The sequence below is a fragment of the Rhineura floridana genome, chromosome 11 (assembly GCF_030035675.1).
Source record: "Rhineura floridana isolate rRhiFlo1 chromosome 11, rRhiFlo1.hap2, whole genome shotgun sequence".
Lineage (NCBI taxonomy): Eukaryota > Metazoa > Chordata > Lepidosauria > Squamata > Rhineuridae > Rhineura > Rhineura floridana.
Genome location: NC_084490.1, coordinates 14,885,338 through 14,905,478, shown reverse-complemented (window position 1 = coordinate 14,905,478; position 20,141 = coordinate 14,885,338). Strand labels below are relative to the sequence as shown.

The 20,141-nt window shown below is 38.5% G+C and overlaps 1 protein-coding gene across 1 annotated transcript in view; it reads right to left on the bottom strand.

The window, feature by feature from the left end:
• The window catches only part of LOC133367467 (vomeronasal type-2 receptor 26-like), a 34,456-nt gene extending 20,707 nt beyond the window's left edge, over positions 1-13,749 (bottom strand). Inside the window, exon 1 of the mRNA XM_061591570.1 lies at positions 13,555-13,749. Coding sequence (XP_061447554.1) covers positions 13,555-13,749 — 195 coding nt within the window. The remainder of the gene's footprint in view (positions 1-13,554) is intronic.
• Between the last annotated feature and the right edge of the window lie 6,392 nt (positions 13,750-20,141).

Below are 20,141 nucleotides of genomic sequence, written 5' to 3'. Positions count from 1 at the left end.
TTATACATTTTCGCAATTATATTTTCATCATTTGTACACAATCCTATTTCAAAATCAGATTTACTTATTTCAAACCCATACATTTTCTTGTCCATTTTATATCTTTCTAACAATTGTAAATAGGCAAACCATTGAAAACTATATCCTTCCTTTGTCAGTTGTTCTCTCTCTTTCATTATATATTCTCCATGTACATTTTCTAATAGTTCTTGATAAGTTAACCATTTCTCTTTTCCAGCCATTTCTCTTCTATAAAACGCTTCTTGACTTGAGACACATAATGGTATTTTCGAATAAAACCTTGGTTTATATCTATTCCATATTTTCAACAGAGGACGTCTTATAAAATGATTGTTAAAGTCTACATTTATTTTTACTTTGTCATACCATAGATATCCATGCCATCCCCACTTCAAATTATGGCCCTCCAAATCCAATAGTCTTTTATTCCTCAATGAGATCCATTCCTTTATCCAGACTAGACAGCAGGCAGCAAAATAAAGTCTCAGATTTGGTAATCCCAGTCCTCCTCTTTCTTTGGCATCTTGTAGTAGTTTAAATTTAACTCTTGGTTTTTTTCCTTGCCATACAAATTTAGAAATATCTTTTTGCCATTGTTTAAAAGGTAAATCAGAGGATATTACAGGTATTGTTTGAAACAAAAACATCATTCTCGGTAATACATTCATTTTTATCACAGATATTCTACCCATTAATGACAGTTGTAGTTTATCCCATCTTAGCAAGTCTTTCTTAATCTCTGTCCATAATTTTTCATAATTATTATGAAACAACTTTGAGTTTTTATTTGTCATAATGATACCTAAATATTTCAACTTTTTCTCTATTGTAAAATCTGTCTTGTCCATTAACTCTTTCTGTTCCCTTAAAGTTAAATTTTTCACCAACATCTTTGTTTTTTGATTGTTGATCTTAAATCCTGCTAACGGTCCAAATTCTTTTAATTTGTCCATCAATACATTAATTCCTTCCAAAGGGTTTTCTAGTACAATTATCAAATCATCAGCAAATGGTCTCAATTTATATTCTTCTTTTTTTATCTTTAATCCCGAAATTCTTTTATCTTGCCTTATATCTCTAAGCAGCACTTCTAAGACCAGAATAAATAAAAGGGGAGATAAAGGACATCCCTGTCTTGTACCCTTTTGTATTTCACATGAATCCGTTAAATCTCCGTTAACAATTATCTGAGCCTTCTGAGATGTATAAATCGATCTAATCCATTTTATAAAATTGTCTCCAAAATCCATTTGCTCCAAAACCTGAAACATAAATTTCCAATTCAAATTATCAAATGCTTTTTCAGCATCTAAAAAAATCAAAGCTGCTTGTTTATCATTTCGTTGTTCTAAATATTCCACGACATTCAAGACATTCCTGATGTTGTCACGTAATTGTCTTTTAGGTAAAAACCCTGATTGATCTTCCTGAATAAATTGTTGCAATATTATTTTCAATCTTTCTGCCAAGATCATTGTAAAAATTTTATAGTCATTATTCAATAGAGATATTGGTCGATAATTTTTTGTTTTAGTTAAATCTTGCTCCTCTTTAGGTATTAATGTTATATTAGCATTTTTCCAACTATCCGGTATCTTTCCCTCTTGCAGAATAAGATTCATTGTAGACTGTAAAGGTAGTAAGAGTTCTTCCTCCAAACATTTATAATACATTGCAGATAACCCATCTGGTCCTGGTGCCTTTCCTAATTTAATTTTGTTTATAGCTTCAAATATCTCTCTTGACGTAATAGGGCCATTAATAGCTTGTCTCTGAAAGTCTGTAATTTTAGGCAAATTCTGTTTAGATATATACTCTTCTATTTTTTCAGATGGAATTTCCTGACATTTGTACAATGTTGAATAATATTGATGAAAAATCTTTTTGATTTTTACATTATCTGTCAACGTCTCATCTCCTTCTTGTATCTTTAAAATAATATTTTTTGACGTTCTTTTCTTAATTTATATGCTAACCATTTCCCAGGTTTATTTGCAAATTCAAAAGTCCTTTGTTTAGCAAAATTTAGTTTCCTTTCAATTTCTCTAACTGTCAGCATTGATACTTGCTTCTGTAGCATTTTAATTTGATTTACAATAGAAACTTTAGTTGGGTTCTTTTTCAATTCTTCCTCTGTTTGTTTTATTTCTTCCAAAATTAATTGCATTTTCTGTTGTTTCTTTTTTTTAATTCAGAGTTACATTTAATAAAATATCCCCTCATAAATGCCTTACTTGTATCCCAAACGATATTTTCACTTGTTCCTTTATGTAAATTATGTTCAAAAAACTCTTTTAATTTCTTCTTACATTCTTGTACTACTTTGTCATTCTATAATAAAGATTCATTTAGTCTCCATCTAAATCCAAGATTTTTCTTTTTTAAAGTTAATATCACAGGGTTATGATCCGAAAAAGTTTTTGGTAATATATCCATTTTAAAAGTATCCTTCGCTAAAATTTTAGACATCCAAATCATATCAATCCTCGAGAATGTTTTGTGTCTTTCTGAAAAATAAGTAAATTCCTTTGCATTATCATTTATATATCTCCAGGTATCCACCAATTCTAAATGTTCCATCAGTTCAAAGCAAATCTTCGGTAATTTACCCTGTGTCTCTTTGATATTTTTTTCAGACAGCCTATCAATTTTTGGTGAAGTTACCCCATTCCAATCACCCATGACACACCAATGGTCATATGAAAACTCTGACAATTTTTCCATAAGTCCTGTGTAAAACCTTGTTTTATCTTCATTGGGGGCATAGATACCCACTATCAAAATGTTTGTACCCTGTAGAGTAATTTCAACCCCCACAAATCTACCACTATCATCCAGTAATACCAATTTAGGAAGCAATTGTGGGTTAATGTAGAGAACAACTCCATTTTTTTTTTTTGGTCCAGCCGAAATAAATTCTTCACCCAAATTTTTACAAATCAAATATTTGGAATCTTTCTTCTTAATATGAGTTTCTTGTAAACAAATTATATCCAATTTTAATTTTTTCAAATAATGAAACACTTTCTTTCTCTTCTGCGCCGTGTTGGCTCCATTTATATTCCAAGTTAGATATTTGTAATCCATCTTTAAGCGTGTATTTTAAAATGTGCCTGATGCTCCTTTTAATCCATCATCTTCCTTCCCTTCCTCTGCATATCTTTGTTGACTTTGTTCCCCAGGAATTATATCCATATCTTTGAGTTTATCTTCATCCATATCTTTTGAAGCTTTTCTCAAGAAGTCCCTTGCTTTTTGAACAGTATTCAATCTATATTTCTGTTGTCTGAATGTAAAGATCACTCCTTCTGGAACATCCCATCTAAATTGAATTTTGCGTTGCTTAAGTTTCTCTGTAAGGAAAGCATATTCTTTTCTCTTACGTAAAAGTGTAATAGGAATTTCTTTCATCACCAGTATTTCCTTACCATCAATTTTAAAGGTATTTTTAAAGTGTTGCTGTAATACCATATCTCTAGTCGTCTTCTTTATAAAATGAACAAGCACATCTCTTGGAATTTTATTCATTGTTGCATATCTGGAATTAATTCTATACACTTTGTCTATTTCAAATTCCATCCGATCTTCATTCAAATCCAGAAATTTTACTAGAGCATTAACAATTTTATCTCTGATGTCTTCACCTGTTTCCTCAGGAATTGCACGAAATCTCAAACAATGTTCTTTATTTCTCATGTCAGTCACAGCCATATAGTCCAAGTTTTTTTCTAATTCCAGATTTAATATATCTGTTCTATTCTCCAAGATTTGTACCTTTTCTTTAGTGTTTTTTGCATCCTCCTTTATTTGCCCAATTGTCCCTTTAATCTCATCCACTTGTGTTTTAATATAGTCTTTTATATCTGTCAGTTCAGTTTTCATTTCCTGTTTTATATCATTAATCCCTTCCATTATTTTTTGAAACATATCTGGGGGTATAGCCCCTTCCTGTGGATCAGTAGAACCTCTTCGCTCCTGGGCCTTAGTTGCTTTTCTAGTTGTCATTTTCAAGAGGAGCCTTTAATTTCTGATATTAATCACTGTTCCAAAACCTAGAGGCAGTCTATTTCTTTTTTTTTTCCTCCACCGACAAAAGAGTTAATATTCCAGGCCTGTTATTGTAGTCCAGCCAGCACAGCACAATTCTTATCTACATCCAAGAATGCAAAACAATTCTGGTTCCCAACACCAAACAATTAGTAACATATACGAACAGCAGATTTGTCCAAAAAAAAATAGTCCAAAGAGAAAAATAGTCCAAAATATATTTCCATCAAATAATAATTACCTCTCATCCGTTTTTGAACTTTAAAACTCCAAATTCAGGCCAGCTTTTTGTCGTAAAAAAAGTATATAAGTTGTTTACATTTTCTTTCTTCCTTAATTATATTTAAAAGAGAAAAAGTATGACTCACCCAGGTTTCTCAGTTGCTGATTCGTAAACAAATCCCTTTTATTGTAGTAATTTAAGCCGAATGATAAGATTTAGACAGAAGTAGGCTCTCTGGTTAAGGACTTTTTTTAAGAAGAAAAAAAAACGCTTTGCTTTTTTCCAGTACAGCTTGCGTGGAAATCCTGACTCCGTCTTCAGCCGATCGGCATGCCTTCTTATCTCAGGGATTTCCTGATCAATTCCAGCCGCCGACAGCTCATCGAAGTCTTGTGGAAAATCTGATCGGTTCTCCTATGCCTTGGAGAACATTTAAGCCAGTCAAAGTTTCCTCTTGACTGGCTTTTTAACCTGAAAAAAGCTTCCTCTGAGGCAGAGCTCCCTCAGAGACAACCACCAGCCAGCACTCCTTCCGGGAAGTCGCTCTGGAAACATTTTCCTCTAATAAGGGGGGGGTAAATCCACCCCATCACAAAGCACACATTTCCCCATAAAGTGTAGTTCACCCATCAATTGAACAAGATCTGTGCAGAGCTAAGGGCAGAGGAGGGACATGGGTTCCTAAACATTTGGGTCTGGTCCCCTTAATTCCCTTCCAGCTTGCACCCGTGTAGTCACACCTATGGCATCTTGTAGATATTTAAGATGTGGGGCATCTGCTTGGAATTATGAGTGGCCAGCCCACCAATGATGGCCATTAGCTTGAATGACTTGTCACAGATGTAGTTGAGGGGGGGAGCGTCTTAAGAAAAGGACATCCACAGTCCCAGAACAGGTTCCCATTTCACTGGAAGCATTTTGAGTGAAGATGTAAGACAGTGTGCTCTTGGGTAAGAGCTTGGCATTCTTGTTGATCTCACTTATTGCAAACAGAAAGATAAGCGCTTGGTGGTAGTAATTTGGCAATAGGCTGCAATGATACGTCAATGTAGACTTAGTACTGTTGCATATTGATTGGTTTAATGTGCACACAGTGATCTTATTGATCATTGGAAGCTATTATTGAAGTATCAGGTGTGGAGTACCTGATATATCTTAAAGCCTTTAATATTACTGTCATCTCATAAGGTTTCTTTGTCATATGTCATTTTCCACGGCTGTTTCATTTTCTAAGCCAAGTGCTCTTTGATGACTATGATTCATTAACTATGTTGCTGTGAAACTGATGCAGTACTATCTCTCTACGCATCCGTTTATTGAATTCACCAACAAGCGAATGAATAAAGGCATAAAGTATTTTTCTTACATGTACTGTCCCACACTTTCTGCCACCACAAAAGGCCTGGTTATCCATTTTTATCTCTCTAATTCGTGCCTCTTATATTACATGGGATAGTAAACCAGAGACTGGACTGGGCTGCTTCAGAATACAGGTGGAGTGTCGCCTGGCTGATTCTCCCTGCAAAGAAGATCCCTCAAGGACCATGTCAAGCAGATGAGTTATGGCCTAGCTATCTTCCTAAGCTATCATTCTTCTCCTCTCCCCACTCTTTTTTTTTTTAAAAAAATGAGGAAGTTTCCATCATCTGGGCCTTTTCTCCAGGCTTAAGCTTGTGAACTTTTTTTTTTTTTTTGGTGACAAACAAAATCACTAAAATCAAACAAATGATTTTAAGTTGTTTTTAATGATGTATTTTAAAACTGCCCCGGGACTTGCATTCACATGCAGGAGGTGAGGTTCAATTCCTGACATTGCCAGGTACGGTTAGGAATGTTCCCTGATGGAAACCTTGGAGAGCTGCTTCCAGACACTATTGAGGCAGATGGTCCAATGGCCTGACTTGGTATAAAGCCTCCAGTCTTACCATAACTTAACTGAAAAGCCAGTTATATTTGGAAGCAAAGTAGGAGGAAATACGAGCAAATAAATCATGCAGACATCATCCTTTCTGGAGGAAGTATTTTATAAATGGGTTTGAGCTCACCAATCAAAGGAGAACACTCATCTCATCACAAGCTGGTCCTCTTGTGACTCCGATTTCCTCAAATTGTGCTTCCATGCACAGTAGTATCAAAAAGGAAGACTAATGATGCCCCCACTGCCTCCATATTCACCCTAAGCTGTTTGGCTGGAATTTTAATTCAACTTTATGGAGTTATTTTATGTTACAAAATATTTACTTACTGAACCCTAATTTTCAGGTCTGGAATTGTATTATATGGGATTGCATTAAAATCATGAATTTAAAAAGTGAGAAATCCACCAATTTTAATATTCTCTGGAAAGCCAAAGTCATTTTGAATGCCTGACTGCTGACTGCTTCTGTCATCTGCATTCATGCTGACAACCTGGGGCAGCTGTAACAGCAAAAGGAGAAGCATTGATGATGCCTATCTGGCTACTATCAAATTTCTCCCAAAACTGGGCATCTTCATAGTGACCAATAAACTGAACAGGAGTAGCTCCAAAACCACCCAGTAAACCCTGGCAGGGTTTAACAAACTTGGTTGTTTCACTTATTCCTATCTGAATTTTCAAACATTTGTTTGGCAGAACCTTTCGAAAGTGCTGTTTGCAAAAGGTTGTTGTGAAATGAGAGGATAATCCCACCATCACCTGAAGGAGATTCACCTGTGCCATTGTCTTTCCGGTAGTAGTGGCATTCCACTACAATTACATGAGGACAATGATTACAATAATGACAGGGTAGACAATTACGTTTTCCATAAATGTCAGCTTTGAGTAATGTTAAGGGAAACTTGTTTAGCTCCTTCATAGCCAATTTAGTGCCAGAATTCAGGGCATGCTCCTATAGTTAGGATGAGTAAGAAAAACAAGATTCAATCATTATATGCCTAAAAATTCTAGAACTTACAAATTCTAGAGCATTTCTTGGGGCTAATGATTCGAGACATGGCATATACAATACACTTGATGAGAAATTTCAAACCAATCTAATAATAATTTCCACAGATGCAGCAATTTAACCTGCATTAAACATGGTGACTTCCTTTTCCCCACAAAAATACAATGTTTCTTTCTACTTTGAGAGAAAACTAAGAATGTACTTTATTGACGCTTGTTGCAGAGTGCACATTTTCTTTAGTTTGCTGATGTTGTAATAAATAGTTCAAAAGTAATTAAGGTTTTCCTGCCCTATTAAAGTCTATAGAAAACAAGTTCCATCATAATATTGTTGAGCATGAGTGACAGCAAAATGGACACTAAAATATTGCAGGGAGTGCAATGTCTGTAATGGGTGCCATCTTCTGAGGCTTTCAATGTTTATCCCTTCAGTGTTAGTGTGTGGTTAAACTGGTTAATTGTTTAGGGCACATGAGCACATCTAGAAACCTGAGAAAATAAGAGGGGACCACACATGTCACAGCTATGCATGCACCCACTACATTGCAGCCCCTCACCACCCCAACTCACACTGTAACCCCATACAATGTCCCACCCACACTGCCCAACACTGAAACCCCTCTTCACAAATATACCCTCCCACACTGAAACATACATCCTATACTGGAGATATGCCACGAAGACAGTGGTGTTTATCGTCCAGTATTTAATATTGCAGTGACCTAGTGAGGCAGGTCATGTGGAGAGGTAATGACTGTGGCAATGTATTCCTGTGAGCTACATGTCATGTGTTTAATTCATCCACTAGTTAAACCACTAGACCTCAGTGCTTGCCAACTTTTAATTGTAACATCACAGTACAGAGGCCGTTCACCACTCACCATATGCTCAGAGGCACATTACCAAATTCTTCCAAGCTACACAGCAAGTGGATTGGACTGTGAAAGACCAACCCAAATGGTGTTTGCATTTTGACCAATTTGTAGGGCAGTACAATATCTCAGAGAGGAGTTCAGGTCTCCTACTCCCCTGGTGCATTCACTATAGCTGCCCAATTTCCCTGCTTTTTAAAGTTTGGTAGAAATATCTGTGGGCTATAGGTACATTCTTAAACCGCAAGGTTTTTTGCCTATTAGTGAATTTATTCCTTTAATCTCTGCAGTCTTTTTCCTCTGTCAGACCCCCAATTCTCCCTCTCTGGGCCTCCTCAGTTCCCTCCCATAAGATTTAGAAATGACCACTAACTTGGATGGCTTTAACATAGGATTACTGGCAACCAAAAAGAGAGGGTTCCTGATGTAACCACAAATACACCCACCCAAAAAAGACACTACCCAAAATTGCAGAGGAAAATGAAAAACACTGTGGCATGACAGTTATTCTGGATTGTTAAACTGTTTCAGTGCTTCTTCAGACATTCATAATGCTCAGATTTCAGCAGCCATCCTTGAGTCTCCCACAGATATCTCCGCTGAAGAGAATGCAATGTATATAAGTTACCGATACTGTAGCTCAACCACTATCTTCTTGTGAGGGTGATATGCCCTCATGTAAGAAAATAGCCACTTCTAATAGGGAGAGAAGCAAACTCTGCTCCAGAATAACTGTCATCTTTGCATTATTGTGTCATTTTCCATTGTCTGTCATCACTGTATATTCTATATTCACTGTGGTGGTATTTTGCATTGTTACATATTGTTTCAGGTCCCATGTCTTGGGCCTTTCAGTATATTTATCTATTCTGTTATTCACAGTCATTGTGCTTGTCTTTATTGTTTTGTTAGTTTTCATTTTAGCTGCATGACACAGTGTTTTTTTGTTTAATATAGGATTAGACAAATGCATGGAGGATAAGGCTGTCAGTGGCTACCAGCCATATGGCTACCTGTACTGGAGGAGGCAATATGAATACCTGATGCTGGGGTCCTGCTTGCGGGCTTCCCCCAGGCACCTGGTTGGCCACTGTGAGAACAGGATGCTGGACTAGATGGGCCACTGGCCTGATCCAGCAGGCTCTTCTTATGTTCTTAACATGAGTGGGGAAAGTGCTGATGAGCTCACATTATTTATGTATTCCATCTCTTAACATCTTCCCATGAACACACACACACTTAAACAACCTTTATCCAGATATAGACTGGGATTAAAAAAAACACACCACTTTACTAAAGCAGCCTGTTGAAAAGGGAATGGCTTCACCAGGCACTGAAAAGACAATAGAGACAGTGTTTGCCTGATGTGTAATGGGAAGGAGTTCCAAAGTGTGGGTGCCACATCACTGAAGGTCCCATTCCTGCATTCTTGTTACACATAAGGCCCTGGAAACCTGTTCAGATCCTTTTTTGGATCCTGGGAATTAGCATTACCTTGTATGTGAGACATGGTATGATGCATGTCTACAGTACTCCATGTGAGAGATAGGGTGCAGTGCATGTGAAAAGAAATTTAACTGAAGCTATAAAATGTTCTGATGTGTCCATGTATTTGTTTTATCCTGATGTTATGTGATATGGTGGTAAACAACAACAGTGTTGTTATTTATGTATTCCATCTCTTAACATCTTCCCATGAATACACACACACACATACACACACACCTACTTAAACAGCCTTTATCCAGATATAGACTGGGCTTTTTGTTTTTTTTGTTACATATAAGGCCCTGGAAACCTCAGAACAAGGTTACCTGTAAGGCTAGCTGAGGGTGCTTTCACACTGCACTTTATTCCGTTATTCTGACAATTTCTTACCTGGCAATTTGTGCATTATATTTGAGCTTTCACATGACATAGCTCCAGAATTCTGGTGGAATGTAGTGCAATTGTAGCGCTAATTCCTGCAAAAAAATGATACCAGAAATAATCCATTAGGAAGGCTGGGAACCCGGAAGATTGCGGGAGTGTTTCAGTAGCTGCTGCTGCTCATGTGACAGGCATCCCAGCATGCAGTGTGTTCCGGCCCTTTAGTAGCACAGTTTTAGTTTTTGTTTTGCCTCATGAACGTTGTACTGGTATTCCGGCATCAGCGCAGATAGCAGCAGAATTTCCCACACACACACACCCGTCTTGATACAACTAAAACAATTTAAAAAGTCAGATCCTAAAGGGAGAGGGCTTGCATGGTGACGGGACAAGATCTTAGACCTCCTACACAGTGGGGAACAGTGTACATGGGTGAGGGACAAAAACAAGCTGTGTGAAAGACAGTTACGCAAAATGCCGCTATATCGGCTGAAAAAGTACTGTTCCTTATCGCAAGAGGTACTGCAGTGTGAAAGGGATTTAGAAATCAGAACAGAAATGTTAGCTTTTTAATCCGTTAAACTAGTGCTACTAGCCCCATGTGTGAAAGCAGCCTGAGCCTGTATAGTCCTACAAGACCACACTCATATCTTCTAGGCACTGCACCCTACAGCACTGTTCTTCAACTTGGGTCCCCAGATGTTATTTTACTACAGCTCCCATCATCCTTGGCCATTGGCTAAGCTGGCTGGGGTTGATGGGAGTTATAGTCCAAAAACATCTGGGGACTTGAGGTTGAAAAGCAGTGCCCTACAGAATAGGGTGGCAAATTAAAAAAGGAGATTTTCTGCTGTTGCCCCTGTTCTATAGAATGTCCTTCCCTTTGCTATACATGAAGCAACAATCACCAGACATTCTTGTGAAAATTTAACTTTTTGCCTTTCTATGACCCATAAAATGTTGCAGCGCGTGTTGATACTGTACAGTGCAGAGGCACTGGAGCAGGTCCAAACCGGAATAATACAGGCCAGGCAAAGTACTTTGTAAGAGTCTTTTACTGACACTAAAGTTAGCAAACGCAGTCCTCCTTCCATACAAACTTTCCCCCACACCAGAGCTGCCTTGAGTTCCCTTCTTATCTCAGCGGTTGCCCTTGTCAACCAGCTGCTGACCTTGGCAGACCTGGCACACTCTCTTGCTCTGCTTAACTCTTTTGCTTCAGGTTTCCAGAGCCTCTTTCTGTGAGACACACAGAACACATTACAGGCCAACAGCCCCCACCTGTGACTCACAGAAAGCAATATACATTTATCTTATTTTCAGTTATACATTACAATTTCAATACACATATATATATACACATCATTTATATTTCATTCTTCAATACAGTATTTCCACATTAGATCCATAGTTTCTTTGTCTATTGGCCCTTCTTTTTCCCACTCTAAAGGATATTCATCTGTCTCATCTTTCTTGTGTTGTGTTACATTAAATGTGAATCTATGTGGTGGTTTTCCTTTCGTTGATCTTTCAGAACGTCTGACATTATCAATTTCCATTGCTTCATCACTCTCATCTTTAATTGTTCCTGCACCTGCACTTGAGCCTGCACTAGTCCCTGGCACTTCTGTATCCTGCATCGCTATGTCCTCACTTCTGAGTCTTTTAACATTACGTTTGCCACCCTTCATCATGTCAGTTAACGCAGTTCTTAAGGGTATTTGATGACCAAAAGGAATATCTACTGCTCTTTGTCTGCTTGCGTCATCAAGCACAATTGTTTGACTGTCTTTCCAAGGCTGGTCTACTACTTTAATGCTTCTGCTTAATACTACTTGTTGTTTCTCAGGTAACCAAATTCTATAAAACGCATTTTGAAATCCCAAAACACGACCTGCCTGAGCTCTTGGGGCCATTTTTCCATGTCTTTTCTGCTTAGAAACATGCACCCAGCATTTTGCTCTGAAACGCTCAATGTGTTTTAGCCCGGGTTTTCTCCTTGTCAACTTTTCATAGGGAGACATTCCAATCATTCTGTGTACAAGACGGTTTTTGTATGTATACAGTATACAAAATACATTCACCCCAATATGTTTTATTCAAGTCTGCATCCTCTAGCATAGCTCTCATTGAATCCTGCAGAGACCTGTTCCTCCTCTCTGCAGTTCCGTTGGAAAATGGGCTGAAGGGAGCAGTGAGACTTTGGATTATTCCCTTCTTTTCAAGATATGCTTTTAATGTATTACTTGTAAATTCGCCCCCCTGGCCTGATTTTATATTTTTAATAACAACCCCATATTGTGTCTCTGTTCTCTGTATAACGCACGTAATTTGTCCTCCGCTTCACTTTTCTTTTTCAATAAATATACATGTGTAAATCTAGAAAAATCATCAACAATCACTAAGTAGAATCTTGCCCCTCCTTTTGAACTCTGGAAAGGTCCTGCCAAATCAACATGTATAAGCTGATAAGGTTCCGTGGTAGTACTTTCAACGCTCTGATTAATTGGTGCCACTGTCATTTTTGTCTTATAGCATGCATCACACTCATCCACATGCTCACAATTTGTTAGCTTTAAATCTTTACTATGCTTTGGGGTGTTTTTAATCTTCTCAAAGTTTGCGTGCCCTAATCTTCTGTGCCACTCATGGATGCAATTTTCGTGTATGTTTTTATTCACTCCTAACCAGGCACATGTAGGTTCAGCATGCTCACTCTGAACTATGAACATTGAGTCTTGTAATTTCCCCTGCATACATATTATATTGCCTTTCTGCACAATGCATCTATTCCCTTCAAAAGTTATTTTACAACCAATCTGAGTTAATTTTCTCACTGAAAGAATGTTATATTTTAAATCAGTAACTAATAATACATCTGTCAATATCGTTCTCAAATTACTTAACCTTATCGTGCCTCTTGCAATTGCGTCCCGCGTTGATCCGTCAGCCAGATAAATCTTCTCTTGCACAGGCTTTGAAGTGTAAAACAAACTTGCGTGAGTAATCAGGCAATTAGACGCACCGCTGTCCAAAAGCCATGTAGTGCTAAGTGTTTTAGTGTCCTTCTCAGCAATAAAGTTTACGCTTGGCTTCTGCCATCCATAGTCTCTGTTTCTCCTCTTCTTACTTAAACAATGTCTCTGTATATGTCCCCAGGACCCACAAAAATAACAAGTTTTATTCTCTTGCCTGTTTCTTGAATAATTCTGTTGTGCAGCTTCAGCCTCTTTAGACTCAGTCCTTTTACTCTCTTGTCTTCTGTTCCATTCTTGTTGCAGCTTTTGTTCCACAAAGTCCAAAGTTAAAGTCCCATCAGGCAACGTTTCCATACTTGTTACCAAATTGTCCCATTTTTGATCCAATGAAGATAAAATGATATAAATCATTTGAATGTCACTGTGATTCACTCCTCTATCATGAAGCTCAGCAAACAATCTACGAAATTCAGCAAGATGCTCACTCATAGTCACTTCATCTGTAAAATGCATCTGATAAAGTTTCCTCGCTAAACACAGCCGGCTCCCTGCTGTTTGTTGCACATGGGTAGCCTTTAGCGTCTCCCACATCTGGTATGCTGTCGGCTCATTCCTTACGTGTAGCAGTTGAGTATCAGACAGCCCTAGAATAATAAATGCTTTCGCTTTCTCGTCTTTCTTCGTCCACGCTGCTGATGGAGCGGCCGGAGGGGGATTTTCTATCATGTCATACAAATCTTCTTTGACCAGAACTGCTTTCATTCTCCACTTCCAACTGGCATAATTAATGGCACTCAATCTTTCCATCTCCATCCCGGTCATCAGGTTTATTGCCATGTTGTTCACTCTTTTACTTGCCACTATTTTCCTGCTTTCTCTCTCTTCAGCACCGGATCAGAACAGCTTGCTTTGTTCGGTATGCTGGGCCCATAACCCGTGTTGCAGCGCGTGTTGATACCGTACAGTGCAGAGGCACTGGAGCAGGTCCGAACCGGAATAATACAGGCCAGGCAAAGTACTTTGTAAGAGTCTTTTACTGACACTAAAGTTAGCAAACACAGTCCTCCTTCCATACAAACTTTCCCCCACACCAGAGCTGCCTTGAGTTCCCTTCTTATCTCAGCGGTTGCCCTTGTCAACCAGCTGCTGACCTTGGCAGACCTCGCACACTCTCTTGCTCTGCTTAACTCTTTTGCTTCAGGTTTCCAGAGCCTCTTTCTGTGAGACACACAGAACACATTACAGGCCAACATAAAATTGGACCCTGATTTATGTGTATGGATCCCCTGAATCTTTGTTTTGCTTGCTCTTATATACATTTATTGGTTTCATGTTGCATTTTTGTTGTTCAGGATATCATTTTTATTGTGCATAGAGATTTTAAAAATGTTATGCTGTTTAAACATGCTTTTGAATGAATGAATAAATAATTTTTTTTGGAGTGGATCTCTTATGTCCTTACATACTTTCAGTCCCACTTTACCATGTAAATAAGGGCAATCCAAATAAATATGAGTTTCAATGTATAGATGGTCATTTGGTTTTACAGATAAACATCTTGCAGATGTAATGTTGAAAGGAGTCCATGAAGAGATAATTGGTCCACCTGCTGGGGAGATGCCACAGGCATTATTGAAAAGGTGTCCATGGCACTTGTGTCCAGCTCTTCATGCAAAAGGCACAAACATAGTTGTGATTGGAATTTGGTGATATTCCTACAAGGGTAATTATGTTTGTAGGATTTCATGAATGGAGATTTGCAGAGTTTTTGCTTAGAACATATGCTTATTTTAACTATGTCTTTTAAAGCTCAGCCTGTCAACTGACATCAGGGCAAATGCATTAATTTCAAACCAACACAACTGATTCATCAGAGGCATCAAAATGTTCACAAGAGGTTCTGAGAGCACATTTAGGCAAAGAAGCAAGTTGACATAATGGTAACTTTTTAAAGGGAAAAATATAAGTTAAATTCTATGGTCTGTATATTAATTCATGAAATACAGTATATATGATTCCAAAGTACTTACAAGCCAAGCATGAAGGGCTATGGATTTTCCCTAAAGAAAAGTGAAAGCAGTTCAGGGAGTAAAATGAATATAAATTCACCAAGGATAACATCATTTAGAGAACTATATGGGATCTTTTGATCTGTTTTCCTCCAGACACACATGGAATGATTCCATGGCTTGCTGAAAGAATAAGGCAGCAGCAAAAGCAGAAGTAGTGACAAGATCGATTGGAATGCCTGTAGATCTAGCCCCAGGTACAAATACATCCCTGCATTGTCACCAACACCCCCCCCAATGCTAACAGTCAACAATGGTCTTGACAGTAGCCACAGATAACCAATCCCAACCTGGTAAGTGATAAACAAGCTTTAGCAAGGCACAAATTCCAATCTTGCGGTTTGGGTGAACTTTTAGTGCTCAGGTTAGCAGAGCCTTGCAAACCTCACAAATAAACCCTCCCCCCACCAGGAAGTCTTTATTTCAACTGCTGTATTTATAGCCCGAATGTAGCTTCTGACTTGGATTTGGTTGTATGTGTTTTGAACTTTACGAGTGGCCTCCAGGTAGCCACTTTGGAATTTCCACTAGAAGCCAAGTGAAATCACAGCCATTGTGATAATTACAGGGCAGATGAAACACATCAGAAAAGTATAGCCTGAATGTAACATCTTACTTGGATTTTGTTGTTTGTTTTATGAACTTTACAAGTGGTCTCCAGGTAGCTACTTTGGAATTTCCATTAGAAGATATATGAAATCACAATTATTGTCATAAATACAGGGCAGATGAAACACTTTTTAAAATTCTCCAAATTTCCTTGCATAGACAAAGTCAATATATTTGTGAAATAAATAGGAATGGACCTATCTATTACTGGTCTGTGTCAATTTTGCATGTCTTCATTCATAAATCTGTTCTATCTTGTTTAAATTCATATCGTATCTCAATTAATGCATTTTTAAATGCACCTTATCCTAAAATACCCATTTTAATGTATTCTGGTATACTTTGTGAGATAGGGTGCAGATCAAGAATCATCTGGCCTAGTAGTATCATGCCAAAGATAATAGGTGCCGAAATGATTGAACTTGTCCGCAGGAACACAAATCTCAGCTATGCGCTCTCCCAGGTTGCCATTGGTGTAGTAATTGGTCATATTCAAACTTCTGTTCCTGCCACTAATAACATTATGGAGCAGATTCTCATCTCATTGGTGGAAAGCAAGATATTTTTTTACTGTCCACACTGTGAGTTAGCCATCTAAGGAACTCCTGGTTACATTTAAGCAGCTGCCCCTTCAAGGTCTGTCAGCATGATCAGGGAAGAACAGGTACCATAAGAACATTAGCTTGATGCCCATACTATTCCCAATCCAGTACCAATCATGTGATATTTACGCATGTGTTTTTAATTTTTTAAACGTTTTTTTTAAATTGCATTTTTAAATTGCCAGCATGGATTTTTCACATTCTGCAATGTTATACCCTCCCATGCCATTCTGCTGCTTCCCATAAGCTCATTTCAAAACAAAACCTTACAAAACTTATAGTGCTGAACTCAGAAATGCTTGCTTAACAGCCCTCTGAGTTTTCATGGCAATACACAAAACAGTCAGACAGAATCGAGAGTTCAAGGTGTAAAACAAGAGGAAAAAATCCAGACCCCTGATGGGCTTTTTTCTGTCAGTGGTCTCATAATTTGTTAAATTAATTAAAAACCAGCTGTGTTCACAGAGTACCTGTAATCCTATTACTGACCTTACCCCATACTCTGACCTTCACCTTCTGCAGTTCAAAAGTAAAAAAAAATATATAAACATGGACAATTTTTAATTAATTTAAGAAAATTAACATTGAAGTCTATGATAAGCTCGGGCAGGCTCAGTAAGAACCAGCTGTCAGTGTTCTAACAGCCAGACTAGGAGCTGTTGGGCTTCGCTAATCAGCCAACTCACACCAAATATTTATTCTATTTTAAACAGTCATGGCTTCCCGCGAAGAAACCTGGAAAGTGTAGCTTGTGAAGCATGCTGAGAGTTGTTAGGGAATTTCTGTTCCCCTGAGAGAGCTCCAGTGGCCAGAGTGGTTTAATAGCCATCCCCTCTACCCAGAGAATACTGGGGAATTGTAGCTCTGTGAAGGGAAAAGGGAGTCTCCTAGTAACTCTCAGCACCCTTCACAAACTACACTTCCCATGATTCTTTAGGGGAAACCATGACTGTTTAAAGTGGAATAAATATCTGGTGTAGATGTGTCCAGGGACAGCTTTGGTTTACATTTGAGTTTACATGTGTTTGCTATAGAATAAAAAGGTGGGGGAAACCTTGAAAAATAATGATACTGTTCACAACATTTTTATTTTGGAAAGGAAAGGGGCTTTCCCTCTGCCCAGTGAAATCTCCTTCAACCAACCCAATCATCACCCCTACCTCCCCTTCTTCCCTCTCTCTGCCCCACCCATCTCCCTGTCCACTGTCTACCTCCCTATACCCTTCTACCTTCTTCCCCTCCCTGCCCCTCCCCCAGGTCAGTTTCACTTATCCTAAGCATTTGTATGGGAGTAAATCCCACTGAAGTCAATAAGCATGCAAATGATCAAATCTGCCCTCCGCTCTTCCCCTCTTTCCCCTTCACTCTCTCTCCTCCCATTCGTGCTCCTACTCCTTTACCCCTTACCCTCCTATCCCCTCATCCCACTCCCCTCATTCCTCTCCCATCCTTGCTCCCTTCTTTCTTCCCCCATGCTCAGATTCACACACTCCAGCACTCCTTCCCTCCACTTTCTCAATCTCCCCCATGGTCAGCTTCACCTATCCTAAGAATGATTGCAAGGGAGTAAATCCCATTGAACTCAATAAACGTGCAAATGAGCAAACCTGCCCTCCTTCTCACTTCTTCCTCCTGCTTGCTCCCACTCCCTTCCTCCCCTTTGCCCTCTCCCCCCCCATGGTCAGTTTCACCTATACTAAGCATGACTGCCCAGGAGTAAATCCCATTGAACTCAATAAACATGCAAATGATAAATCCATTCTTAGCAAACTTGCACAGGATCCCATTTCTTACATCTCAGATTAAAAAGCAGAGAAATTCACTTGAAAGCAAACAACACCACCAACAAACCTTGTGGTTTAAGAATGTACCTGTAGCCAACAGATATTTCTATTAACTTTAAAAAGTGGGAATATTGGGCAGCTATAGTGAGTGCACCAGCGGAGCAGGAGACATGACCTTATCTCTGAGAGATTGTACTGCCCTACAAATTTGTCAAAATGCAACAAAAGTTGGGATGGTCTTTCTCAGTCTACCACTTCCTGTGTAACTTGGAAGAATTTGGTAACATGTGCCTCTGAGCACACAGTGAGTGGTGGCAACACCTGCAATCAGGACTGCATCTTCAAAAATGGAGAAATAATTATTTTGTGTGTTTGTTCATCTTCTTCTTACTTCACTTCTTTCCTGTGTTGCTGCTGTTTCATTCATTATTCATCCTAGATATCTGTGTCAAATTTATTTTTATTAATTTCAAAGCCCTTTTATTGGTCAGTGTTATATGATGGTGAAGACAGCCTTTTGTGTTTCAAACTGGAGGTTATATTCTATGTCTATTTTGGGTGCATTAACAATTGAACCTGAAACTGCCATTTGATGTAAAATCAGACTGATTACAATATGTTGCTACTTAAGCAATGACTCTAGGTGTTGGAAAAAACAAACTTGGCTTGGCCAGGCCACGATGCATGTGTTCAGCCTGCTGTGCTTAAACCACTCCACCTAAGGAAGGGTTGGCATGGTCAATTGTCCAAGGCTATGGTCTGAAGGCACATGAAGCCAGCACTCTGCTGAAGCTAAGTAGGGTCAGCTCTGGTCAGTGCCTGGATGGGAGACTGCCTGGGAACCATATATAATCCGCCTTGGGTTTCTATCATGAAAAGAAAGGTGGGATATAAATTTAATGAATTAAATAAATAAAAACATAAAGTACACTTACAAAATTGTTAGAATATATTCCACCTTCTACTTTTATATCTTGTGCACTGAGACACATCTCATGTCCACTGGAGACCATTCTGCAGAATAGTCATTGTCATTATTCCACAATTGTTTTTGTAGGTTTTTAGTGTACATTATGCAAAATGCTGTACTTCACATATTCACAGAAACAGAAGCAAAAGAAAATAATTGACTATAGGAATCTTCACTAAAATTGTGAAGTAAATAAAACATATTTAAAGTGACTATCTGAACTATATCAACTGTTTTAATATTGTGGCTTACTCCCTGCTAAAATAAGATCAGCACAGCACATGTCTTGTTTCTTTATTTGGGCTGATTGCAGGTGTTACCGCCACTCATAATATGCTCAAAGGCACGTTACCAAACTCTTCCAATCCACACAGGAAGTGGATTGGACTGTGTAAGACCAACCCAAATTGTGTTTGCATTTTGACAAATGTGTAGTACAGTACAATATCTCAGAGAGGAGGTCAGGACTCCTGCTCCCCCGGTGCATTCACTATAGCTGCACAATTTCCCCGCTTTTTAAACTTTGAGAGAAATCTCTGTTGGCTACAGGTACGTTCTTGAACCACAAGGGTTTTTTTTACCTATTAGTGAATATACAACAGCAATGTCATCCATCTGGCTACTAGCAAGATGTCCCCAGCTGGACACAGCCATTATGACAGGTATAGGCTGCACACACACTATACATTTAAAGCACGTTATTTCCCCCAAAGTATCCTGGGAACTGTGATTTGTTAAGGGTGCTAGGAATTGTAGTTCTGTGTAGGATAAACTACAGCTCCCAGGATGCTTTGAGGGAAATAATGTGCTTTAAATGTATGGTGTGTATGCAGCCACACAACATAGCAGCAGTACTAAAACCAACAATTTAGAAAGTACTTTCAGTTAGCCTACAGTAATTGTATATAACAGATAGTTTTGCAACTAGTCTTTATAGATGGAGTAGTGGATATGACCTGACATTGATTCATATGTGTATGCGGATAGCTGGTTGCCCTGGGTTACAACTACTTGATAACAGTGATTCTGATAATTACAGGGTACATAGTTTTCCTTTCCAATATTCTGAACAATATGCAAAGGAAAATACATTTATCTGCTTTGCAACCATTGCCTGCTAATTAATGGATCAGTGCTGGAATTAACTACTTGATCAATATTGAGTAATTGA